At 43.9% G+C, this 27,749-nt stretch overlaps 1 protein-coding gene across 3 annotated transcripts in view; it reads right to left on the bottom strand.

The window, feature by feature from the left end:
* ammecr1 (AMMECR nuclear protein 1) overlaps positions 1-27,749 on the bottom strand; it is a 40,890-nt gene that overhangs the window by 12,177 nt on the left and 964 nt on the right. The window contains exons 1-2 of one of the 3 annotated variants that reach the window (XR_013126844.1): positions 23,321-25,114; positions 12,430-12,540 (exon numbers count right to left, since the gene is read on the bottom strand). Coding sequence is in view for 2 of the 3 variants with exons in the window: in XM_076994764.1 (XP_076850879.1) it covers positions 12,430-12,540; positions 23,321-23,763 (554 nt within the window). In the remaining variant the exon portion in view is untranslated. Of the gene's footprint in view, positions 1-12,429; positions 12,541-23,320; positions 25,115-27,749 lie in introns of those variants that run through there. The other 2 variants (XM_076994764.1, XM_076994763.1) reach the window with 2 other exon arrangements.

The following is a 27,749-nucleotide window of genomic DNA, read 5'->3' as shown; positions in this document are numbered from 1 at the left end:
TGACAGCCATGGGCAGAGATCCCGACCACACGTACATAGAAAAATGCTACAATATTCCACATAAATTAAGCAGATACAGATCAAAATGAGAGCAAGACCTATTAAAATCTAATTATCTAGCCGACGGGAATTTGCTCATAAATCTGAGGGGAAGAAAGTGACAATTATGTCTAAGAAGTCAGATGTCAAGTCACAATCAAGGTGGTGACAAACTGTCAGTGCCTGGCTGATTAAACTTAGTAGAGGAAACAAGATCATTGTTCTTTGCATTCTGTATGGTCATTTCAGGTGTAGCAGAGCATCTATACTACCCCAAGAGCTGTGGAGAGCTTTAAAACAATATTATTTACATCATAACTCTGCATTCTGCCTTCAGTCATGAAATTCCACTGTGCTTTAGCACACACTGACATCAGACTGAAACCTTCATCTGAACAACTAAATGAAAATTAGCTAATGGCAGCAGCTAATCACTTATACATTAGCCCAAGCCGCTTTTCTCTGCTTTCCCCCACACATCAAATCTCATTTATAGTTGCCTTGGTGACTTGCTTAATAATAAGCAGCCAGATCAGTTCTTATGATACTAAGGTCACAGTGTCCACTAAGACATGTTAAACTTCTAAATACCGCAATAATGGGTTTAGTGAGCAGAGCTAGCCGGCCAAGAAATTATGTTAATCTGGGCTCAGACTGTCTCTTTGCTAGCTACGCATTTAAAAATGATTCATCAAAAGCAGACGACCCAATTTAAAACATCGTCTCTGGGGAAACGTAACTGTTCTACGTAACTGGAAGTATTTAAACTGTTCTGATCATAAATATTGCTTAGTTCTAATTTAACTAATCCTGATCAGGTACCTAAGTTAAGACCAATATCTTCTCGCTATCATTACTCAAATGACCACAGATCAACTTACATTAAGTTATTTACAGGTTTCACCTGACCTAACACACCTGCTGGGGGAAACCCTAACCAAGTCAAAGTTTAACTAGCTTTTAAATAGCTAATGTTCTATACATATCTCTCCACACACTGCAGGCAGGGCCCAGCTCGGGACTGACTGGATTGTTGTTCTCCAATCGGGTGAGGACAGATGAAAGATGGAGACATGAAGCAGGTGGCTGGACTGTGGCTTACGTCACACCCACCAAACGAGCCCTCACTGTAGCACAGAGAAGAGAAGAGTGTAGGTGAGAGACAGGGAGAGGGGGAAGCAGCAAGAGAGACGTGTACGTGTGTGTCTCCAGTATAAGGCATGTCTCAATTAGGCTCGACTCGACTCACAGTGGGCTCAAAGGGGGATTGTATGGAATGAGGGAGGAGCTTATCAATTCTGTTGTGACCTATAAACCAGGGCCAGGACCCTGACTCAGCACACCACAGAGCAGCAGGGAATCGGTCTCTCAAAAGCTCTTCATAAGTTATTGCATCCAGGCTCATTACTGTGGGGAAAGCGAGCCGTTTTGGAACACGGGTCCATTTCACACTCGGTTGCCTCATAGATCTCAGAAGAACAAAAAGCACAAGGGCTGGCGATTTGGGGGAGAGAGCAGTTGAAATGGCAGGATGAAGACATACAGGCTGACTCAATTCAGATCCGTACGACTCATTTGGGCTAGCCACGTTAAACGGGCATCGGTAAGAATACCCTAACCCATCGAAGCCGAGAGTGGAGGTGGTGAACAGGCCACCAATATTATGACCCGATTCCTCCCGACAGGGCAGCTCAGTGAAAGGTCATGTCGAGCGCGTCTCGGCCAAAGGTAACCAAGCTTGCTCAATAAGCTGCATCTGGGCTGCAAAAGGAAGTTAAGCAGGACCATTTCACAAGGTCCCAGGAATGACATTTAAACAAACATTGAGTATTGAGCCAAAGTCCAAGTTCAGAAAAGAGGTGTGATCAACAAAGACCAAGCACACTATAAAGGACACAGGACCACACGGGGATCTGCACCGGGACGGCAATGAAATCATGACTAATGTAGTCACAGTACATTGCATCTGTTTGGCAAGAGATTTGGGACACGACGATTCACCCCGAGCTGTGAACAATCATCATTGTTCACCAGCAGTAAACACGCATGGTGAACGCCCCTCGTGGTGGATGACGGACAATGAGTCTGGACTCCACCAGCAGTGCTGAGTTCACTGAGCCAAGTCATTCAAAACATCCTCCAAACTGTGGCAGAACGTTAGGTGTGTGGGCTTGGGTGATGTTCCACGTGTTTCAGGCCATTTCAGATCCACCAGAGTGTGATATTTTCACAGAGGGAACATGCATGAAGAGACACGTTTGTTTAACCGCGTACCAATAAGGGGCCGGATGTAAGGGATAGGTGACCACAACTGAACACACCAACCAAACATTTACCAAGTCAACACGTCTCTTCTGACATCAGGAACACAGCTTCGTTTCAATTCCAGCTCCATTTTTCATTTGATGTTGGAAGCTCATAACGGAGTGGGGAGAGCTCATCATTTCTTGAAACTAAAAAATGTGTTGTAGGACAAAAAAACTGCCAAATTTGATCTCGGAGATCTCCAAGTAATTCGGTCCATGTGCACAAAATGAAATATGGTATTTTTCCAATTATGCACAGAATGGCTGATCTAATGAAGCATTAAATAGAGCGTTAAATATGAAAACAACCATACAAATACGAAGAGCAGCTTGTTCTTTGCTTTTATAATCTGTAGTTGTACTTCTTAACTTCGCAGAGCAGAAATGTGCTAGAGGGCTTGTGTTCATCTTAAAGTTTGGCTTTAAAACATCTGAAGCACTGATACTGCGTTGTTCGTTTAATACAAACAGTAAAATAGTACTTTTTTGTATAAAAGCACAAGAGCTCCATGTAATTCTGCATCCTGCAGCCTTCATCCAACATGATATGATTGAAGGAATATTTTTTATCGCAAGCTATGGATTTGTCAGCTGTTTCAGTTAGTTACAAAAACCTATAAAAAAAAAAAAACAAAAAAAAAGGATTACTGCCACAAAAATAATGTACGGTGTACATTTCATATGGAGTACAGAAAACGTCAGCATTTTTCCTTCTCATTTCAGGCATTGGTATTAATTTGGTGTCGTTTTATTACCCAGCAATAGGTAATATTTACACAAAAGGCAGCAAGTGAAGCAGCATGCACATTTTTGTGCTAGGACGCATGGAGAATCTTTTTCTGGATTATGGTGACCAGGTTCATATTTTTCCACTACACATTAACACTTCCATCCAACTGACAGTACACTTTCAACCAAAGGCCACCCAAGAAAGCAATTATGTTCATTTTTGTTAAGTCTGTCACAAGTCAGGCTCTCCCCAAGACTCCCTTTATATGAAAAATTCGAGGTACAAGCGTATTCTCCATCACAGCTGGAGAATGCAGCCTCTGCTCAGGACACCCCGTCACAGGCGGCAGGCTGACACCAGCTTGGCAAAGACGACTAATACAAGAGGCTCAACATGGCAGAGCATACGAACGCCTACTCGCACGAACGCCGGCAGTCTCGTGACAAACAGGTGATACCGCAAGTGGAGAAGTGCGTGGGGAATACGGCGGCCATTGCGGAGGAGAAGCCAGCCGCAACACCCTACGTTAGCCTGTATTCGGCGGGAGGTCTACAGTAAAACGGCGTCTCGAGCGCCGTCACATCACGAAGGAGGGCTGTGGGCAATGAGGGTGACGACTCCATTTCAATACCAGTCAGGAAGACAATGCCATTACGAGGTGTCTGGTATTCTAATGCTCCCCTGTGTATAAAAGAACCATGTTGAGGAATCAAGTCGGGACTAAATTTGGCAGACACTAGCTTTTACAAAATGGACTGAATTGGCTGTAACCTGACCGGCCACAGCTGAACTCAACAATCCTTGCACAGAAAACATCAGGCTCTGATTTGTACTCTATTACAACTAGCCTAAGTATGTCGAGACTTGGCAAAAGGGTCTTGAATCAAGTTTGATGATCCTCACCCCATCAATTACATTTTGTATGTCGTTGGAATTTGGAAACACAGTTCTCCTTTAACTAGACTTCGCAAAACCGTCCTTCATTTTGCGCGATCATCCCATTTTCTCTCTCAGAAGCAATAAAGCGGATTAAGATTTCCCCATTGGTGTGCATATTGCCCACTGTTTCGGGGCCATAAAACAAAATATGGTTATGAAATATGGTGGAAAACTGCGATGCTAAGGTAGAGATGGGTGCTGCTGACTGAAAGGACGTTCACATGTTAGTAGGAATCAAGCTATGCTCTGGCATTTAATAAGAACAATGAGGCCTGACCAGCTCCCTTTTTGGAGATGTGCAGATTGAAATATCGCGACCCAACCAGCATCTTGGCATTAACACGTAAACATGCACACTAAGCACCTGCACCTCACAGATATGCGCCGACAGAGGAACTCATTAAATAAATAATGTGTTGAGGTGGCTGGAAGACCCCAAGTAGATTTGCATCAAATATCTGAGGCAAACCCAACTCCTTTGTTCCTTTATAATTAGGTGGGTAATGAGAAGACAACGTCTGTGTTGTTACAATGGCTGCACTGTGATAAGGGACCCTAATCCCTTATTACATCAAGGCTGAAAAATATGAGGTGAGTGGAAAATGTAGGCATATGTCCCGTAGACAAGCCACACATGCTTCTATGGTAGATGGTAACTAAGAAAACCGGATTTTATTGATCCGTCAAAGCTTTCGAAGGTTTTAACCATTTTCCATTCATTTAATTTACACGGCAAGAGTAAATCAAGTCTTCGCCAAGGGTCTGTTTCTCATCACAGGACTGCTTGAGATTCCTGGCTGGCTGACGGCTCTCAGCAAAGCAACGGCGTGTAAAAAGCGCTGCAACACTGCAGTGGCTGATGCACTCACACCCCCACTACAACCCCACCACCGTGTCAATGTCACCACTGGTGCAGAGTGGTTCACCACCCAAGTAATGCTCAGCTGGCGGTGGCCCTGTGATCAGAACCCGCCAAGCAATGAACGGGGCAGAGGGGGTCCGAAACCCTGCAGAGCTGTGGACGGGGCACAGGAGGGGATGGACAAGAGAAAACACTGGTAGATAAACAACGCTGAGAGATTCATTCTTTGAAATGAAACACTACAAATTCCACCCAACAAAGAAACAACAACTCTTTCAGAGTTCCCTTTCATGTAGATAAAGACAACAAAATAAATTAACGTTGTCAGATCATCTAATTGTTTTAAATGAAGCAATAAATTGAAAACACCTTTTATGAAGTTAATGACCTCCGTGAACCGAGCTTTACTGAGAGAGCAAAGCTTTGTTTGGGGGGGTGGAGATTTAGTGCATGACTTGGCCTATAGGGCCTGAAGTAGAATCATCCTAGCAACAGCGACAGCCAATAGGAGACTTCCAAGGGCTTAAACTAGCAGCCAATAAAAACCAGCACTCAAGATGTCTATGTACAAGAGCAGCAGCTCAGCTTCACAAGCCCCCCTCCTACTAATGCTTTTCCTGTCCACCTGGCTAACTACTGGCCTCTGAAGAGATGGTTTGGGCCACTTCACATGACTAATAAAGCTGAAGAGCATTGGTGGGTAGGGGAACACACGGCGACTTAACATTCATCAGAGCAAAAACAGCTGACCTCTGCAAGAGAATCCACTGCAACGCGTTAGTGGCCGGCGGGCTCGGACAGCGGCAGCAGTCTATTATTGCTCCTCAGAGTTTCGCTGCCCCCCCTCCCCCACCTACCCACCCGTCCCCCTTGATGTTTGCTTCTGCACGCCAGATAAAATGATGCGCAGCCTTCGCAGGCCAAACGGACAACAGACGCCACCCTCCTGCTGTCACTCGGCTTCTCCCCGTCCGTGTGCGGTGAGCGCGCGGGCCTGCCGTGCCACTCCGCCATTGGCAGGCGCCCCGGAGGCGTGGAGGTGCCGAGGCTGGCCTGCCGACACCATGTGCGAGCGAGGAACAGGAATTCCTCAGGTCATGTAATATGTATAAGGGCACTCTGTTCTTCGACAAGGAGACGAAAAGGAACGGCTTTCCGGTCCATCAGCGAAGCATCAACCTACTTCAGAGTGATGGGGAGATGCTGCTTTTGGATGACATGTGAATCTGCAACACCAACAGAGCAGATACTGGACAGGGAAGCAAACCGCAGCGAGGCTTTCACATTAAACCATACAGGCAGGACAAGGGACTTTCTTGTCCTAGTTAAACTGTCAGAGACTGTAAAGAGTGGCATGCCATTTTGAGAAATTAAAATGGCCCCATCAGTCTATATGAGCCAAGAGGAGTCGTCGTAGCGACGGAAGAGTGCGAGGAACGCTGCGCATTCCGTGGCCTGTGTATGGAATCGCCCCGACAACCGCCGGCCAGGGCTACACGACTGGATGATGTTATCATTTACTAAGTTGCCATAGTGTATCTTTTGTTTTTCATATTTTATTTGCTTGTTTTAATTATACTCCAATATTCTTTTTAACAACCTAAAAAAAACTGAATTGTAGCATTTCTTTTCATTTATACGTTAATATGTTCCTGAGTTTAAAAAAAAGAAAAGAATCAAATCTGAATAAGAAACTTATTTGTCAAGCATACAATTCAATACAAAAAGAACTAGGTCTGTCCACATGGTAATTTTATAAAATGCATTTACAGAAAATGTTATATCGTGATATGGATCATTATGTGGATATAAAATGATCTATACAGAGATATGAATTTGGTCATATCCAATTCCCTGTATGCACACACAAAACAAAAGATGTTTGTAGCAAGTTCTATTAAAACATGCCTGTTGTGGAGCACCGAATTTAGAAAACAGAAACCAGAAACACTTAAAATGTATTTAAAGCTCGTTTAAAAACAAGACACATGGGTAGATTGTGGGTTTACAATTAATTGCCTTTGGTAAAATGTCAGAGATACGATGTAAATTTTCTTCATTTTAAATGACGCACTTCCATTTTAAGTAGATCGTCTGGCGAACAAAGTGCGTGTTAAATAACAATACGAACATTCTGCAGTTGTGCTCCAATTGTGATAGGGGACAGAAATGGCCATCATATTAATGTGATCCTAAAAGGCTTAAGCACAAAATAATCAAACCGGGCAACACTCCAGAAGACCTATAACCAGCCATGGGTAACATTACTGTCTCAATGTGTTGCTTCAACCCTGCAACCACACAGATGGTAAATTCACAAAATGCACAATAATGCAGGCTACTGATTGAGGGGAATTAGAAAACGCTGGTAGGGAAAGTATTTATCTAGAAAATGTATTATATATAGGTAAATACTGAACACTGTAGAAATGGGTTTCAGGTAGAGAACCATCATACACACACGTATACATACTGAATGGCCACTTTATTAAAGAAACTCGTGTAGCAACATGTTAGAACTCCTTTGGCCTTCAAATCTGCAGCAATTAATCATGTCATAGATTGTTTGCTGACAGGAACCTTGGCCCATCTGGACAGGATAAGTTCCTGCAGGACAGTTTCTTGCAGTTGTGGCAAATAACATGGAAGTACTGACATGGTCAGAACGCCTGCTCTATCTCATCCCAGAGATGCTCTATGGGATTAAGATCTGGGGATTGAAACGCTCAGAACGCCTGCACTACCTCATCCCAGAGACGCTCTATGGGATTAAGATCTGGGGATTGAGACGCTCAGAACGCCTGCACTACCTCATCCCAGAGACGCTCTATGGGATTAAGATCTGGGGATTGTGACGCTCAGAACGCCTGCTCTATCTCATCCCAGAGACGCTCTATGGGATTAAGATCTGGGGATTGTGATGCTCAGAATGCCTGCTTTATCTCATCCCAGAGATGCTCTATGGGATTAAGATCTGGGGATTGTGATGGCAAAGGAAGCATGACTCAGTCATGTTCCTTGTACACTGCCCTGCTGAAAGTGCTCCAGTGCCACAGGATAAACAGTAGGGGTGGGAATCGTTTACTATCTCACTATTCGAATGGATTCCGATTTTGGGGGCGACGATTCAATTCAAAATCGATTTTCGATTCAAAAAACGATTTGATTTATAAAAATGTCTGCTTCAGTCTATAAAATCTGCATGATCTACTACAGTCTGCTTTGCAAGACAGAATGACAAATACAGAAAATTAAGTGTCTTTCACATTTAATTAACAAAAATAAAGTGCTTTGGTAAAATAAAATGGTTTTTGTTGTGTTACCAAAATTCTTGAGCTTCATTTTACAAGCTGTCAGGGCTGGCTCGGATGCAGCCGTTGCTAGGGGCACCAGAGTCAGCCCTAGACTAAGCGTAACCGTACGTTCTCAGCCAGTCTCTGCTTTCTCTGTGATTGCTTCTCGTTTGAAGGTGTCTCGCCACCTCTCTCTGTTATGCTTTCTCTTTACTTATTCGAGTATCTATCTCCTGCATCGCTTCCTGACTCATCTCAAGTTTTCCCAATCCTGAATTTCTTCCTATCCGTTTTGTCTTTATTTTTGGGAAGGGTTGTATTTTGCTGCAGCGTTTTTTGCCAGTTACTTCTACTGGCGTCCTTAGTTTCGTTTTCGCGTTGCATTTATCCACGCTGTTTTTTAGTTACTGTTGATATTTTGTTTCTCTCTACGGTTGTGTTATTTTTCACGCGTTGTATTTTTGTTTCTATTTACTCCGTGCCCTCGCGGTTTTGGTTTCTATTCTTCTGCGCGTTGAGTCTTCCGCGTCGTTTTGTTTGTTCGTTCTGGGCCGCTGTGCTCCTCTCGCTAATACATTTGACAAGTATCAAACGTCTTGCTCTTGCGAACCGGCACTTGCGTCCACCCTTCTCTATATTATTTCACTTGGGTCCACCCTTCTCTATATTATTTCTCACCCTTCTCTATATTAGCGCTCCCGTGCTCACCGTGTTACACAAGCCTTGCACACGAGCTACATTGTGTCAAGTTCGGTCTTCCCCGGCATTCGGTAAAAACCAAAATGAACCCATATTTTTGCATTAAATGAAGATGGGACAGGTTGAATATCTTTCCTCCATCTGTTTTGAACCTTTTCCGCACATGAGTGTGTCCCAGAACCTGCTGCGTAAAGTCTCGCGTAATTTTGTATTTACGTAACTCGAGACTTCACCACGACTTTTAAATGTCCCAAAATTGATTCTGAATCGTAGTAAATGATAATCGATTTTTGATATCTGAATCGATTTTTTGGCACACCTCTAATGAACAGCATGATGAACTTGCTCAGCCAAGTGAAACATGGTGGAGGTTCCTTGCAAGTTTAGGGCTGCGTTTCATCAAGTGGAGTGGAGGATTTGGTCAGGAATAACGGTACCCTAAATGCTGACAAATACAGACAGATAACATATGATTCATATAACATATGAATCTATTCTGGTGCAGGACAACGACCCCAAACACACAGCAAGTGTCATTAAGAACCATCTTAATATAATAATAAGGAACAAGGAGTCCCGGGAGTGATGATACGGCCCCCACAGAGACCCGACCTCAACACAAAGTCTGTCTGGAGTTACATAGAGACAGAATGATCTGAGCAAGACAACATCCACATCTGTGGTTAAGAAGATCTGTGGTTAGTTCTCAGAGATGTTTGGAACAAGCCGCCTGTAAAGTTCCTTCAAAAACTGCATGCAAAAGCACCAAGACGAATTGATGCAGACTTGAAGGCAAAGGATAATCACACCAAATACTGACTTGATTTAGATTTTTTCCACACCTAACTTAACATTTGCCCAGTATGTAAGAATGTATGTAGGTGTAAATAGAGAGAGACAGACAGACAGATATAAAAGATATACAGGTTATCATTAGCCTGCTCTAATAAACATTTACCCACTTCATTAGATTCATTAGAAACATTTAGCAATTAAAAACAGGTAAATATTAGGGTGGAAAAAAAAACACTAACGAAGAAGAAACAAACTGAAATCTAAAAAGATGTGCATCTTTACAGCTTTACAATAAACTACAGCCCATCTAACCCTAGGCACAGGTTGCGTTAGCCATTCTCCAAATCTTCACCATTGGTTTCTCATCACAGGACTACTTGAGATTCCTGGCTGGCTGACGGCTCTCAGCAAAGCAACGACGTGTAAAAAGCGCTGCAACACTGCAGTGGCTGATGCACTCACACCCCCACTACAACCCCACCACCGTGTCAATGTCACCACTGGTGCAGAGTGGTTCACCACCCAAGTAATGCTCAGCTGGCGGTGGCCCTGTGATCAGAACCCGCCAAGCAATGAACGGGGCAGAGGGGGTCCGAAACCCTGCAGAGCTGTGGACGGGGCACAGGAGGGGATGGACACATCAGCTGTCTGGATGCTCAAGACTCCATGTCCCTGACTCCCGGCTGTGACCCCGTTTACTTCTTTTTTTCATAAAAGATCTCGCTCACCAAAAACAAATTCACGTTAAAAAGACCCTTAAAATTGTTCAGTTTTAAACAGCTTCGATTATGGGCTGCCTCACGCTTAATGTTTCTCCATGCATAACAATTCGGATCGTTTCTGGCGCAGTCTGGTTTTTTTTTCTCCCACAGCATCAATGCTATCCGCGGAAGTTCCGCTTCCCTCTTTAACCTGATTAAGCACACCGCCTCGGGAAGTCTCTAACGACGTTTACGCAGCTAATGTTACATTTGTCTCATTCAAGCACGCGTCCGCACACGTGCACGCGTGTTTACAGTGAGCCAAAACTACCGGTAAGTGTATAACTGCAGCTCGGTCCCCGTGCTAAAACGGCTGGTCGACAGAATGTTTGCAGGCTGCTGCAGTGCCTGGCTATTTGTCCTTCGTGTGCTTTTGTCCTAGTTTTTGTGGGTAGCTCAACCATCTTGCTCAGCCATGTGGCTAAACTTTGCATGATGGTGCCAATTCAATCCAGCCGTTCAGCTTTGCAGAAGACTGCAGAGGGCTTTGATGACTTAATGAAATAACAGAAGCGTCAAAACTCTTGTCAGCCTAGTTTTAGAAAAAAATATATAAATATGCAAAACAAAAAAAAAAAAAAAGACAATCTCTCAACAATAATGTAGAGCATGCTGTAAAAATACCATAGGAGAAAGTTCACTGAAGTAAAGTGAGTCTAATTTGTACATCCTGTACAGTCTGTATCTGCACAACCTATTAAACACACTTACACAGTGGCCAGTGAATTATATACACACATCAACAAGAAAAAGCAAAAACCAGACCACAAAAGCCTGGCTCCCAGATAAATACCAGCGTTGTTCCGAACAAACAAATTTCAAGACAGAACCCTTTAATATAGTATTAAAGGGATAAAAATAAATAAATAAATGAAACAAACACAATAGGGCCCCTATGTAAGAAACGACACTCAAACGATTCCCAGTCCTCTGAAGACCGCTTTCCCTGGCAGAGTGCTGCAGTCTCTTCACAAGCACGAAACAACAGAGCCGACATACCGCCTGAATATTAAGTTCAATTCATAAGCTGAACTGAGTGGCTCGAAGGTTAACGACGCCATTATGAAGAATACAGATTGCTTCCGAGTTAATGGAATGGATGGAAAGCAGGAGCTTGGCAGCGAGTGCTAGTGGCGTTTAGCAGAATCCAAGCACAGAGCGCCGTCTGAAATGGCGTACTTCCCTCCTATACAGTACGCCAAACCAGTACGCAATAAAGGGTAGTATGTGCCAATACATAGTATGGATTAAACAGTAAGTGAAAAGTACCTGAATGGCCATTTTTAAGTATGCGATTGCAGCACACTGTCCTATCCCATGACTCAACCTGCCTTTCCCCACCCCCTTAAAAAAAATTAAGAGCATAATAGCATAATTTTGTCTTAACATTAACAAACCAATGCATGTTAGACATTGGCAAATGCATTAAAACCTTGCAGCCTAAGTAGGCCTATTGATTTGAGTGCCTGCACCTGCCTCTGAAGAAGCAGGCAGACACTTTGGGGGATGTGAGGAATCTAGACGGCCAAAGGCTGGAGAGAGTGTGTGGACGCTTTCCAATATACTGCATGGCTACCAGTCTGCAATGTCAGCCATGATAACAATCAATGGAGGCAAGAGTTGTCATTACATTCTCTCTCCGTCTCCGTCCGTCTCTCACTCTGTCCGTCTCTCAGTCTCTCTCCGTCTCTCTCACACACACACACACTGTTCTAGCACAGTAGCACAGACTACGCTAAACATGGCTGTGAATAAATTTGGAGAAATTGGGAAGAAAATTGCTAGCCTGCTTAAACTGGTGTAACAAGGCATCTCAATTAAATCAGAAAGGTACTCATCCAACTAAATCACAACTGTCATTTTAACATATAGCAGTTACATCAATAGCCACGGTTTTCTTTTCAAAGAGAGGAGAAAAAAAATACATCTCAAACATCAAACAAACATAACAACACCAGCGAGCGGCGCGGCGCGGCGTGGTGCAGGGTGCAGGGGCGATGCTCACCTGGTAAGGGTGTACTCCCTGAGTCCTGAGTGCAGGTTCATGGCAGAAAATGTACCTATACAACCCCTCAACCGCTTGTCCCGGCCTATTTTCCAAGTGACAAACAGTGGGCTGTTGGAAAGAGAGAGGGAGGGAAGAACAAGTATTAGGGTACGGAACAGCTGCCATGTCCACATCCGATTGATTGTATCAGTATCGGTCCTCCTGAAGCATCAACCTGATCCCGTTTATATTACGATCAACACTATTCCTGTATTAATGAAAGCAGATACATTATTCAGGCTCTTAAAACACTAATTTACAGTTGATTATTATAGTGATTAATATTCATTCATTCCTTCCAGGGTGTAATCATAGCATACTGTGGGTAGAGATGGCAGAGGTCGGAAAATGTGCAGTGTAATACACAAGAGAAACAGACACCCCCTCCAACCCCCCCCCCCAGGACCTCGCCACACTACAGCATCTAGTTCCACAGTGCAGACACACACTACACATGTTCTGAGCTTGAATGAATGGAGCGCAACTCAGTCTATGTAGTGGAGGGAGCTGCTCTGTGGAGTACAGCATGTACTCTGTCACACACAGACACTCAAAAACCAGGTACACACGTGTACACACACACACACACACACACACACACACAAAGCAAATCCCAAAGCACAAAATTCTAAACTGGCTCAGCTGGAGGGCTCTTCCTCCGACTGCGGAGCTGAGTGGGGTGGCCGGCAGGGCGGGAGGAGACGTGGCACTGTGCAGCAACTGGAGCTGAAGGCAGACACAGAGACCAAGTGTCACATGTTTAACGCCCACAGGCAGAGAACCCCGTCCACATCGGTCAGAAGCTAGTCGGTCCGATCAATTATCTAAAACCCAAGCGACATACGAGACGAGTGCAAAAGGGAAGACGCGTGACGAGAGGCGGTTTCAGGAGGGGAAACGGTCGCATGGGCAAAGCTGTTTCGCAGATTCGGGATATTTTGGCCTTTATCGTAACTTGGAGTTGAGACATATTGGGGAAGATGGGGGTTGAACTCACCTACAAAGGCTCCGTAAACAAACACAAAGCTTCAAGCAAAAGTGATGACATGTTGAGAAACATTCAAGCGGCACGGATTCCTCTGAGAAATGCTGGGGTTTATAACCCCATTGTTTGGCAAGAGACCCTTCACACACTCAGCACAGAACACTGGCATCATTTATTAGTCTACTTCTCACACACGCACGCACACACTTGGGAAATTATGCAATCACACTAAAGTGATATCTATGACAACTATGATGGTGATGAAGACCCAATATCCACTGATTTCTAATGAGAGGTCTTTGACTGCAGCCAACAAAGATGAATTAGTTACCAGGCCAGAAAACCGTCCGTGTAATACGGCAGAAATCAATCTGTCTCATGAAATTGCAAGAAAAGATTTAACATCGTTGCTCCTTTGTTTCTGATAGCAAACACGTTAAGGAATTCAAAGAAAGCAAAACATCTATTATTAGCTGCTGCGCCTCCGTCTTGCCCTTGTCATGAGGTTCATAAATATTTAGTGGCGTGTGGATGAGACCTGAGAGAGAACACACATTACATTTTATAGCCTCTGTCGTTTTTCATCAGACGCGTCATGCCGGGCTCGAGTTGCGCCCGCCCGGGGGTGTACTGCGGAGTCTTCCTATGCCCGTCCACAAATGTCATCAGCCACCTTGCCCAGGCCTATCCGGAAGCTTCCGGCCCAACGGTGGGAAAGGGGTTCTGCCAAGTGGCAGCTGTTTCAGAGCGTCAACCCGGGCGTAGGGCTGCCTTCAGGTTTTACGGCCCCCTGGCGCTGTGCTCCACCCACACACATCCAACGCACACACCACCCATTTTAACTAGAGCAAAGGGGCCAAGGATGGTTTCTTTAAGATTACTGGCTCCTAATCTCATGCAGCAAGCCCTTGGCAACCAAGAGAAACACCAGCTTCTGGGACCATTGGAAGCAGCAAGGCCATAAATTTACTGGGCAACAAGGGCATAGGATGGTAAACTTTCACGCAGACGGCAAGCGGCTCTGAGGTCTTTACTGCAAACAACCCGTTGACCCTTCCACGAAGCTCCTGAAATTTCAGCTGCAGAGCACAGTTTGTCACGAGGCTACGCCAATTCCACCAGGAGTCGACGTTTGAGAAAAGGGAGGCGGGGCTTGCGGGAGAGGTCAACGGGTCTGTTATTTCAGCTGAGCCGACACTCCACAGGGCGCGACCGATTATTTCGTGTTTTTTTTTTTCTCTCCGACGCATCGCGGAACGCACTCGTGCTGCAGCTCTACGCAAACATTTGCGCGTTCATCTGATGGAAAAGATGACAAGACGCTGAAAGCAAAGGAGAGGCGTTTGCAGTTTCAGCGTCTGAGGCAGGGAGCAAAGTCTTCCTGTTTAGAAAAGAGGGGAAAAGGGGGGAGGGGAGATCCAACCTAAGCAGCCGTAATTCAGCTTTACCACGCTGCTCTGTTGTGGTGTGACGGTAACTGCTCTCAGAGGCCTGCTATGGAGTGAGCACACGCTTCAGCCGAGCACGGAGGCAGGGTGTGCCGCAGCCAGGGGGAGGGGAGCGTCGGCCAATCACAGCGAAAGAGTCAGCCGAAGCCTTGATGGGCTCCGCCTTCTGCAACCCCTTCCATCTTTCCCACTGGTGCCCGGTCTCCGTCGGCGCGAGCACCCCGCGGGTGTGTGTGTGCTTGTGCAGGATCACGCCAGAGACGGATCAGCGTGTTTCAGAACATCCTGCATCCTGGACTGGGCCCTCCAGTGTGCCCACGCTGATGGCTCAGATAGTTTCAAATCAGACTTAAAATAATCACCCCCTTTGGAAATAACAAAAAAGCCATTTATCACTACCCCAATGGCCATATATAATAATCCTCATCCATTGTGATCCACACAAAACTACAAGGCAAAAGAGCCAAAACTACATTTGCAGTGATACAGGGTATACACACACACATATATAAAGTTCAATTGATGCCATGAAAAACAAACCTTTTCAGTTTACTTTACATATATAGTTTACATATATGTAAAGTACATATACATATACTTTACATATATATATATATATATATATATATATATATATATATATATATACATACATACATATATATATATATATATATATATATGTGTGTGTGTGTGTGTGTGTGTGTGTGTGTGTGTGTATATATACCCTGTATCACTGCAAATAATACAGATACACTGCAAATATATACACATACACACGTGTGTGTGTGTGTGTGTGTATACCCTGTATCACTGCAAATAATACAGATACACTGCAAATATATACACATACACGTGTGTGTGTGTGTGTGTGTGTTTGTGTGTGTGTGTGTGTGTGTGTATAAACTGAAAAGGTCTGTTTTTCAGGGCATCGATTGAACTTTATTATGCTGCTCCACCAACAGCGATGTTCCAGCACACACCCAGGTTTCTCGCTCCAAAAATACAACCGAAACTCGAAACTAAACTACAGAGATCACTGCACTTCTATGATAAGAACACACAGTCTCTTTGTTTACTAGTGTCCAGAAGCAAAATGAAAAACCTTTAGAATAATTCCAATCACAGAGCACTTCTGAGACACATTCGCCAACACGTGTGTAGTGCAGGAGGTGCAGGTGCAAAGACTGTGCTGACAGAATTTGGGCCCAGATATGGATCAAACAAGCCCAACAGCTTTCTCACGTTTCTCCTGCTTCGGGTGTAAACCACACCGGGGGAGAGTGGTGCTTACTTTCAGCCTCAATAACCACCGAGTAAAATCATCCAGTCACCTCCAGATTCTTCAGCAATGAAGGAAATGACCAGAAACACTAGCTATGCCTACTCTCAAGCTGTCGTCCACATCATCTATACGTAGTATCACTTGGCATCATTCCAGCTTGATATCTGCATCTGATAAATATGTAGTAGAGATATGATGTATTAATTACACCATGTTGCATATCTGCATACATACTCGCAGATGAGTGGATTTTTCATGCCCTCAATTAAAATATGAAGACATTTCAGTGGGAAACCGAGGAGGAACCTGCTCAATTTAGACTAAATGGGTCCATAACTATTCCTAAAATGCAAACTATCCACAGTAACCGCAGAAGTCTGGGAAGATATGGACTGTGAATGTTCAACCCAGAAGCCTCAACCTGAGGCCAACAAACCAATCACAGCCCACGAGCTGTGAGCTGTTGCCACTCTGATCTTGTGTGAACATAAAGTATTTACCTACACTTTCTTCAGTCTTGAGAACTCGTGGCGGCTGGTAGCAGGAGCTTGGGCACGAGGGTCTGGACCTGACCAATCAGTTTGGAACCTGGTGTTCCTGCTGCACTTTATCTCACTGCTTTACCAGAGTAAGAAATTACACATTGCTAACATTCTACTTAGCCAATTATTAAACTGTCAGCATCCATGTAACACAAAACTGGTCTTACCTCAGTCATTGTAATTGTTCTGTTATGAGCATCAACTGTGTAACACGAATAACAGCTTGTCTAAATGCCTTTGACTGGAAGGTTGAAAAGCATCAACTGATAAGACAGCAGCGGCATCCAATGGCAATGTGACTTACAAAATCTTACAGCCACCTACTTAGAAACCTATACAGCTCCAGTGGACTGGCAGGTAACACCAGTATTATCCTGTATCAATTTACTAATATACATCCACAAAGTATACACCACATGCTGATCAGGAAGCAGTCGACTGGGAGACGCAAACAAATGGCCTCCTTCAACAGGAACGCTCAGGGTCCCTGGACCTACTGATCCATAAGAGTGAAACACTCGAGTTTATGGAGTGGGAGTGCGTTTGGAGGCGATGCGAGATGACTCACAGAGGTGTTACATCCCAAGAAAAGTGTCGTACCTGCGATGAAGTAACCACAGCCATTCTGGCTTTTACCTGCAAACGCAGGGCTGGGAATACACTTCCACAAGCTCTACTGATCAAATTAAAGCTAGTAAAGGCCAGCAGGAAATCTCTGTCTTGGCGCATGAATCACACTCTTTAATGTATGGTAAGCCAAGCACAGCATTTTAATTGGCTGATATACATCAGTAATTGTGCACTCAGAAAAAGAGCTTCAGAACAATCTGTTACCTGGTCAGCAGGTACACACATCTGTTCAAAGATGCAGAGCAGAACGTTGCTTCTTTCCGATCTTCAAACTGATAAATAAAAAGGGACGCCTTCTGCATTATGCTGAAAACACTGCCTTGAATTGGGCTGTTTGAAAATGTGGCTTTTCAACACGTTTCTCACGGCAGAATGCTCGTCAACCCTTATCAAGAAAGAAAGGCTCTGGAGCAGGGCTCGACAGACGAGGACAATATGAGATAAGTCGAGGAAGCCTAGGGAGAGGGCGGGTCCTCAGACAGAAAACATACGAACAAAAAGACATTTCTACATGACTCATGGGAAGAAATGAGAGGAAAAAGACGGCTGACGTCTCTCCATTGCAAAGCGGTCATCCACCTTTCATCGGCACTGTGAACACAAATGACACCCCAGGTTTGCCTACACGCCTTTTTCTTTATTCGTTCAGCTAGATTGCAGATATTGCCTCTCAATGCATCCTAAAAGGTCTTCTAGTTATAGTGATCATACAAATGAATGCAAAGCATTTTAGTGCTGCCAGTCTGATTTTGCAAACTATTTCAACCATCGTTACAAAACATTAAATCCAAAGCATTACACTTAATTTCATGCTGCTGTTACAGCTGGTCATGGTTCATCTCGCCCCCACCCCATTTTTTCCAAATGATAAACAACTGTACATAAACAATCATCTTATCTATGTAAGGGTCATGTAAAAGTTCACATTTAACTAGTAAAACTCAGACTTCCAATGACGGCTCCATTGAAATTCTTGGGTGTATAAGAATCAATGACGTCCACGTTGTCAGCACCATCAACTAAACAAAAAACCATCACGTTACAACAGCACGAGTACAAACCTACCCATATGCTGCCTTCATTCTGAGTTTTGAATCCAAACGTTCTTTCAAGGCCGTATTTGAATTTCCAGGCCCCCTTTCCAACTTCAGTCATTCCCCCTGACCCTTAAGTATAGGAACAGTGGACACATCAAACCGATCCAAAACTGGCATTGACATTACAGCCATTTTGGACACCACAAACATACGCTCTGGGGAGGTTTCACAAGCAGGCTGTGTTCAAGAGATGAAGACAACCAGAGGCGGTGTGGGACTGTGCTGATAACACACAGAAACCCATGGTGGTATAATCCTTATTCACAACTTCTGAATTACAACAGAAAAGTCAAAACGGTGCGACATCCACCATCCCATATAGACTGACACTACCATCTTTCCACCAGTACATACTCTGAGGACGCTCTAGTATAAAGGGTTTAGATGCAACAGTATAAAGATCTTAAAATCCACATCCATATGCTTAGCTGTAACCACAAATGGAGTATGAGGTCTCAAACTCGACATCTCTGCTAATCAAGTTTCCTGTCCTAAGGCATGCATTCACACAGTATCAACTTCCAAACACCAAATAACAAAATGCTATCCTGCGCTTGCAATGTTTTCAAGGGCTGAGACCCACCCTAAACCCACCAGTTAAGAGCTCCCTCAAGAGTTTCACATTTGCTTTTTTTTCTTAACTATGCTTAGTTTTCATGCCACCTTGTAAGTAAAGTGAATCATTTAATTAATAGCCACAATAAACTAATCTGGCTAAGTGCTACGCTGTAAAACGCTAATGGCATCACATGCTTGTGTAGATTCTGGACTGAAATAAATCTAGAACTAACCAAGCTTAGAAAAATTAGATTTTGCATTATATATATACATACACCACACACACAGCTGCACATTAAAGCAAATGTTGAATCAGCCAATCACATGGCAGCAACTCGATGCATTTTGGCATGTAGACATGGCCAAGACGATCTGCTACAGTTCAAACAGAGCATCAGAATGGGGAAGAAAGGTGATTTAAGTGACTTTAAGCATGGCATGGTTGTTGGTGCCAGACATGCTGGTCTGAGTATTTCAAAAACTGCTGATCTACTGGGATTTTCACGCACAACCCTCTCTAGGGTTTACAGGGAATGGTCCGGAAAAGAGAAAATATCCAGTGAGCGGCAGTTCTGTGGGGGCAAATGCCTTGTTGATGCCAGAGGAGAATGGCCAGACTGGTTCAAGATGATAGAATGACAACAGTAACTCAAATAACCAGTCTTTACAACCGGGGCATGCAGAAGAGCATCTCTGAACACACAACACGTTGAACCTTGAGGCGAATGGGCTACAGCAGCAGAAGACCACACCAGGTACCACTTCTGTCAGCCAAGTACAGGAAACTGAGGCTATGACTCGCACAGGCTCACCAAAATTGGACAATAGAAGATTACAAAAATGTTGCCTGGTCTGATGGGTCTCTATTTCTGCTGCGACATTCAGATGGTAGGGCCAGAATTTGGTGTCTTCAACATAAAAGCATGGATCCTTCCTGCCTTGTATCAATGGTTCAGGCTGGTGGTGGTGGTGCAATAGTGTGGGGGATATTTTCCTGACACACTTTGAGCCCATTAGTACCAATTGAGCATTGTGTGAATGCCACAGCCTACCTGAGTATTGTTGCTGACCATGTACGTCCCTTCATGACCACAGTGTACCCATCTTCTGATAGCTACTTCCAGCAAGAGAACGTGCCATGTCATAAAGCATGAATCACTTCAAACTGGTTTCTTTAACACAATAATGAGTTCACTGTACTCTAATGGCCTCCACAATCACCAGATCTCAATCCAATAGAGCACCTTTGAAATGTGGTGGAATGGGAGATTCACATCATGGATATGCAGCTGACAAATCTGTAGCAACTGCGTGATGCAATAATGTCAATATGGACCAGACTCTATGAGGAATGTTTCCAGTACCTTGTTGAATATATGCCACGAAGGATTTAGGCAGTTCTGAAGGCAAAAGGGGGTCCAACCTGGTACTGGCAAGATGTACCTAATGAAGTGGCTGGTCGGTGAATGTTTTTATTTATTTGTGTGTGTAATATATATATATATATATATGTGTGTGTGTGTGTGTAATTCATATATATATGAATGATTGATGCCATAACCTTGGAAGCAAGCTGAGGATTCTCTTACAGTGAATGGCTGAACATTCGTAATGCTAATATCAAGATGCCCATCGTCAACATTCAGAATTAAGGCGTCTTATCTGTTAATTTTGTACCGTATTTTAATCTTCTGATCTGTGTCATGTGGGCATTTGACAGGTCTGGCAGCACTTTGACGTCAAAGGCTCCCAAATCTAATGGTCTTCACTTCAGCTGTAGTCTGTGAGCAAACCTTGTCAATGAGTACCTGTGGTGTGCATGAATTTCAGCCAAAAAGAACAGTATGCCCACACCCATGAGGAGGACGTCTCTTCCAAAAAATGCTTTTCTGCTGACTTTCTCTCACTCGAGCCTTTTAATTAACACAAACTGGGGAAGTTTCACATTTTCTTCCTTTCGTGCCCAGTTAGAGGCTGGTGCCTGGGGAAACAACAGAACTTCCCGTGAACAAACGCCTCGTTTTAGGCACTCTGTCTCACAAAGCCCGAGAAAACGAGCCTGTATGAGGAGGCAGAGAGCACAGCCCTGACACATGTCCCATTAGTCCAGACAAACCCCACAGCATCTGGTAAAGAGCAGGCTTCTGCAGACGCCATGCCCCACTGCTAAAACTCAGTTAGTGCAACAAACCTAATAAAGAGTGAAATATGGGAATTGAGAGAAAACTACCTTTTGTAGACCTGCAGCTCCCATCTTCTATTTAGTCAACTATAAATAGAGAGCTAATTCAAGAAATCCCTGTGCGTGTAAACCGAGACATGAGACTCACATGACTTGCTTTCAGCCAATGGCTTCATACTTCCTCTCTCCTATGGCACTAAAAATGAGTTTGTGTGTGACCCTGTGTGTGCGCACGTGTATAAAAGAGAGCAAGAACACTTCACCTACAATCTAGTCTATAGCATCTCTCATCATTTACACTGATCATCAAAGAGACATTAGCACCCTGGACAAGTTCTTAAATTATGTCAACACAGCTGACAAAAATTGTTTAAAGGCATAAAACAGTAATAATAGAAATGTGTACAAAAAAAAAATCTAACTTGCTTATCATTTTTCGTACGAGAGTACAGGACTAAAACATGTCACTCTCTAAATTGCTGACACAGATGGAAAATATAGTGATGGTGTTTTCATCGAGATGAGCTTGAAATAACAGTTCTCCAACTAAGGTCACTGGAGTCCTGGAGACATCTCGAGACGCATCGTCCTACACTCCAACTGTGACAAAAACCAAAATTATCTTCATTACCCCTCCTAATTATTGTCATATCCTAATGTTGGACCATTTTATGTTGGACTGTCTAGGTTCAATTCTAACAGCACACAAACAAGATACACCAGTGTGACAAACGTCCATTGAACTGAACGAGAATGTACACAACTTGCAAGAAAGAACAAACTGAAGAGATTTCTATTCTGAAACAGTTTGAAGTGTTGCGTCTTCAGCCAAATGTCACTTTGAGTTAAAAAAAATTTGAAAACAAAGATTTCCTAAGAAACACCAAACAGGATTTTCAATTACTCAAACTGAAGGTCAACTCATTTCTTATTTTTTTAAGGGGTCTTGGCATAATTTGTCCTTTTTTGCTTTAAAAGCACATAAATAATCAACAAAGTAAACTCTTTCCTACACTATAAATGTGTACATACACTATAAACATTCATTTTAGAAAACAGTACAATAGTGAGGGTTGACAAAAACACATTTATAAGGGCAGGTAACGTCCAGCTGTATTCCGAAGAACAGCAGTCAGGACCTGCACCGGGTCGAAGAGCACCGTACAAGTTCTCTTAATTATACCGATTAACGTACATGACCGAACGGGCTCCGTGACAACGTCTCGGTTACCGGACAGCCCTTTAAACGGTGAGTGTCCCCGTTAAGAGTAAACGACGGCGGCGTTGTTGGTCACAGCTACGTTAGCCTCTTAGCTCAGCCACGCTACTGGCGCTGTGAATGAATGGGGACCGGGGAGCTCACCGGGAGACTGATGTGTGGAGCCGTGTTACCCCATCGGCCACATACCGGGTCTTACCCCGGGAGAGAGAGAACAACTAATGACTAAACGTTGAAAACACGGAGCGTGGCGGTCCAACAGCACCGAAACAGCTAGTGTTAGTGAACACAACAAAGACACCGGGACGTACAGCTGTGGTGGCCAATAGGTCCAACTCCCTCACACCTCCACCTATGGCTAACTGACAACGACAACTTTTAAAAGTCAATTCTAACAGTTAGAAAAGCAAACGGCGCTGTGGCGTTTACATTTAAAATTTAACCGACTCGACTGGCTTGCCATCTCGCTAATAATGTTTTAAGGTTGCCAACCAGCTAAACGGGCTAATGATTCATTGTACCAACAACCCAGCTAGTACCGCGTCGGGCTCTGAGAGAGGACGGTGGTTTTGTCAAATTAAACTAACTTTTAATGTTTCCCACAGGGAGTTTGTCCATTTTTTTGGCGATGTTAGCCAGCTAGTGAGCTAAGGGAGATTATTTTCGCTAGCCGGGGTGGCTATAATCGAACACAAAGGTATAAAGTTTATGCGAAGGAGATACGTTAGATATTTTGATGGTCGAGACACGTACATAATTCAATGTTTAGGACGGGCAGGTTTCTGTGGATAATGTAAGAGGAGTTGTCCTAGTTATCCGACTGAGGGAACCTCCGGCTGACAAAGAGGGACACCGCTAGCTAGCCCGTTAGCCTGCTAGCTAGCTAGCCGCCGTGCTACTTACTAGGGGTCGTTTGTAAACCTGGGTGTTCGGGGAGGCTGGTATCCATATAGATGGCAATAAAGCACGTCGAAACAGAAGCAACACATCTCCGCCGAAACCACCATCTTCCTGGCCCCGCTTCCCGAGCCAGGTCCTGGGCTGAGGTTCGGGGAGAGACCGGTGGAGTTGTAGCCTCCCGGAGTTGGGGACAGAGCGCTGGTGTTGCCGCCGCTGCTGCCCCCAGGACCCCCCAGGCCGTTCACTCGGTTCACGTTCCCGGCCACCACCGTCGACGAGGACCCTATTCCCAAGTCCGAGCCACAATGTCCGGTTCCGGCTACCCCGCTCCCCGCCCCGCCGGGACCCCCCGACCCTGGGGATCCCGACAACTTCTGCTTCTTCACCCCGCAGCACCCGGCCGCCATCTTCGAACAATCTGCACCGACACACCGCTTCCGACCCATCACCGTCACGGCGGGAAGGGCGGGGGGGGACGCCGAGCGGACGTAAAGATCCCACTGCGTCAGCACGTACGACGCACGACGCTCCACCTTCCCTCCGTTGACGTAACGTAACACCCAGAGTAGCTTACGCTGTAATCTCCAACCTCGGGGGTGGGGGATACGGAGAAGAGACTGCAATGTCACCCGAGCCGTGCCTTCAAAAGGACGTATCGTACGCCGCAGCCTTACGCAATGTTCTTAAGGAGACGGCCAGCTGTGAACCTCTGCAAATCAAACGGTTCGACGGGTCCAAGATATTTCTCAGAGTCGCAGGCCCTCGTTTCGGATGCCAACCGCATGAATTCGTACGGCTCGCCCGTCAAAACGTGCAGACATCCGAATATACAAGCGCAAGAGCCCGGCAGATGTGGAGCGAGCAGCCGCCGCACTGCACCCTAACAGCAGATTCAGCTCTTCCTGTGTGGGAGTCGGGGGCTTGAGTACGCAGGACCCATACGTCTCGTGAACGAGACACAAACGCCCCGGATAATATCTGTCAGTTGTTTACTCGCATCCGACCTTGGTTATGAAGAGACAGCCGGCTCCCCACAGGTCGAGCCTCGAATAACAAGTCCACGCAGTCAGAATGGCTTTTAGGCACCGCAGTTTGGCTTTTCTGACAGCGTCAGTGAGATGCGAGTCATTTTAACAACCACAGCACATCGGTGAACACCGGCCCTCCCCAGTGCGCAGTAGCCCGTTACCTACGGATTTTACTGTAACCCCCCTGTGAAAAGCAAACTTGAAAGTTTTCTGTCGATTGGCTGTAATGTTGTCATCCGTTTATTAGGACACATTTTTGAGCCGCACAACACCCCGTCCATCAGAAGTCACCGGATTCCTCCAGCCTCGTTCAGTATTCCCTTCACAGCGACTGACATTAGCCTGGTCGCAATCAAAAAGGTCCTGCTATGCGATCATCCAAAGCCGCCAGACCCGTATTCACTTCTTCCACGCAAAAAACAGAATCCTGGACGTATTTTACGACCAATTCCTACGTAGCGTGCGTACTCTCGTGGGTTGTCAAACCAGTATTCTTCAATCTCGTCTACGTGAAAAATTTGGTATGTGGTCTGAATCTTCTCACGGAGCCGTTTCTTCGTTGAAGACCAAATCTCGTATCTCCAAAGATGAATGATATAAATCCATTTGCGGTGTATTCTTGCCCACCTTCATCCTAGTGGGAAAAGAACAGATACATAAGTAGCCAGAAAAGGCACGTTTCAGCCCTACTTCGTACCGCCCAGCGCTAGCATTTAGCCTACCCGGGAGCACCGAGATATGTGCACCAGCGACTGAACAGGGAGGGTGTCCTGGCGTATTCTCTATTCACTGAACTACCCAAAGTAGCATAATGTCTTTTTTCACAGATGTCATCATTCGTCAGGCTAACGGGAAAAAGAATGTGTTATTTCCCATCTGATGGCCGGGAGTGTCTACTAAAAAATTTTTGTCTTTTGTGTGTGAATTACTTAAAAATAACCTTTTTTAAAGGAGGGGTGGGGGTGCACAGACTTAAGATTCAGCTTACACATAGGTATGAGAGACAAAACTTAGGAAGTAAACTTCTCATTAATTATTGTTCTCAGTATATACCAATTCTCCATTCCACTTTCAACAGATCATTGACATTGTAATGCATCTTTTCAGAAAACATATGTAGACAGGGAAAACAAGCAGTACTAAATTACATAGAAATGTAACCTCTGCAGTTGGGTGCTGCCATTATAAATATCAAAGCAGTTATGTAGCATCCATTGATAGAGACTACACTTAAGCAATTCTCTGGATACACCGACAGGACAGCAATGTCAAATGTATTTGCTCAAACCTTTAAAAAGTTTAAAAGTTAAAGTTCCATTTATATAATTTCCAAGACCATCCCCATTGTCTGAGTCTGTTTACATGGATGACTGTAGTGGTTCTCCAAGATGAGCTCAGCTGAACAGACTGTGAGTGAAAGGTAGGAACAAAGATTTAGTCTCCACACCAGGTGAGAATGTTCAGACCAGTCTCAACCCCTTTCATTAACATAGTATAAACTATTACTTTATAGGTGTGCAGGTGAACACTTGGCAGAGGTAGCAAATTCATAAAGCCAAAAAGGGATACATGGTAAATGTGTAAATTACAGGTGGACAAGAATCCAAGCCACTGTAAACATCTTAATACTGTACTTCAATACTTCGTTTTACATAGTATTGGATGACATACAAAAAATTGCATGTGTGATTAAATTTATTTTTGTGGTTGATAGGCACTCATTATGGAACACAAATAACAAGTGACAGCTTCAAAGATACTGTCATGGCTCTCAATAATTTAATGACATTATAAGGCTTGCAGTGGCTAATCAAACAACTGGCCTAAACTAAAATCTCAAGTTCAAGCAATAACAAAACTTGTTCAGTTTCCTCATGGAATTACAGATGAATACAAGTCCAGGGAAAACCCATATAAGTGAATATATAATTTGCAAAGATACAGAGTGGTGTTCATATTAGAGGCAGAATTGCTGATCGTGCTAGCATTTAGCCAGATGTTTTGGTGAAGGTTCTTCAGGAATGGGAGAAAAGGAAAACCTTAACATTCATTTCATTTTATATGGATGTTTCCTTACATTTGAGATACTCTGTCTAAACATCTGTAGGGTTGAATTCACCGACAGATCCCCTCTTGCTTCAAACCATTGAAAATTGAAAATTACATTGAGGCAGTTCACATGGTCCGATTAAGCCTGACCAAAACGGCTCTTTTCTGCATCTACATGTCCAATTTACCTCATAATATTATCTGAATGTGATATCATGATGTGATCTGAATCTGTTAAGAACATTTCTTGGTACTGCCTGTCATACACCGTATGCTTCTAAACATTACTAATGGTTGTCCTGAACTGCCAGCAGTCATACACTTAGCATAAAAGATGATGGATAGTGCAGGTATTATAGCTACATGCATATGCTCCATTGCAGAGATTTGCTGTTTGTCACCACAAGACACGTTTTTAAAGGAAAGCTATATTTTCAATGACTGTATTTAGACCAGGGTGCTAATGAACACGAAGGAATTGATATCATGCATTATAATTAGAATGTAGAATGTGGTAAATGGTAATTTATGTTATTTGACTATAACAGTCAAATAACATAAATTATCATTTACCATGTTTTACTGGATCCAAGCTCCAATATACTAGATCATGACCAAACCTTAATGCTTACTAATTTAAAGACTCTTACACAGAAAAACAAAACATACCACGAACATAATCTTTTCCTTTTTGCAGTACTCCAGGTGGCATTTTACTCTACACATATGCTTATCATAACATACACAAATACAATATTAGCCTAATCCTGCAATCTTTACCCAAGAGATTTCAGCAGACCTTGCAAACCCAATATGTATCCAGTTATTCTAAATAATCTTGGCATTTTAAGAAAGGGTCTCCTTGGTTCAAACACGCATGTTAATTTTTTGGGCTACATTCCAATTTCCGTGTGCTATGAAATGAAGTGACACCATGATATAGTGAGACTGAATATTAATATCACTAGCTAAATATAGAGAAATTGAATGGCGTTTACTTACAAATGATAAGCAAATTCACAATAATGACTTAACATGTAAGTAAAAAAAAACATTTTTAATGTATTTAATCTCCGACAATATCAGTGGAACAGTTCATCTAAGGCACGAGTTTACTGTGAAAGAACATACAACTCTCAGACTTACTGTCTGCAATGTCAATATACATTGTTTTCGTTAGCTAGCGAATTTAAATTTAGGATCTACGGTTTACACAAAGCTTAGTGGTAGACGTGAGATATCAATCAGGTTGCGGCGTCTGCGGCTGCTTCGCAAGGAAACTGCCTTCGTAGCAGTGTACTGTGGTGTCAACACGAAAGAGTGCCCCATGCGGTTTGTTGTTATTCATGATATGC

This window comes from Brachyhypopomus gauderio, unplaced genomic scaffold (assembly GCF_052324685.1).
Source record: "Brachyhypopomus gauderio isolate BG-103 unplaced genomic scaffold, BGAUD_0.2 sc160, whole genome shotgun sequence".
Taxonomy (NCBI): domain Eukaryota; kingdom Metazoa; phylum Chordata; class Actinopteri; order Gymnotiformes; family Hypopomidae; genus Brachyhypopomus; species Brachyhypopomus gauderio.
Note: the sequence above shows the minus strand (reverse complement) of the source record. Positions and strands in the feature narration are given on the sequence as shown.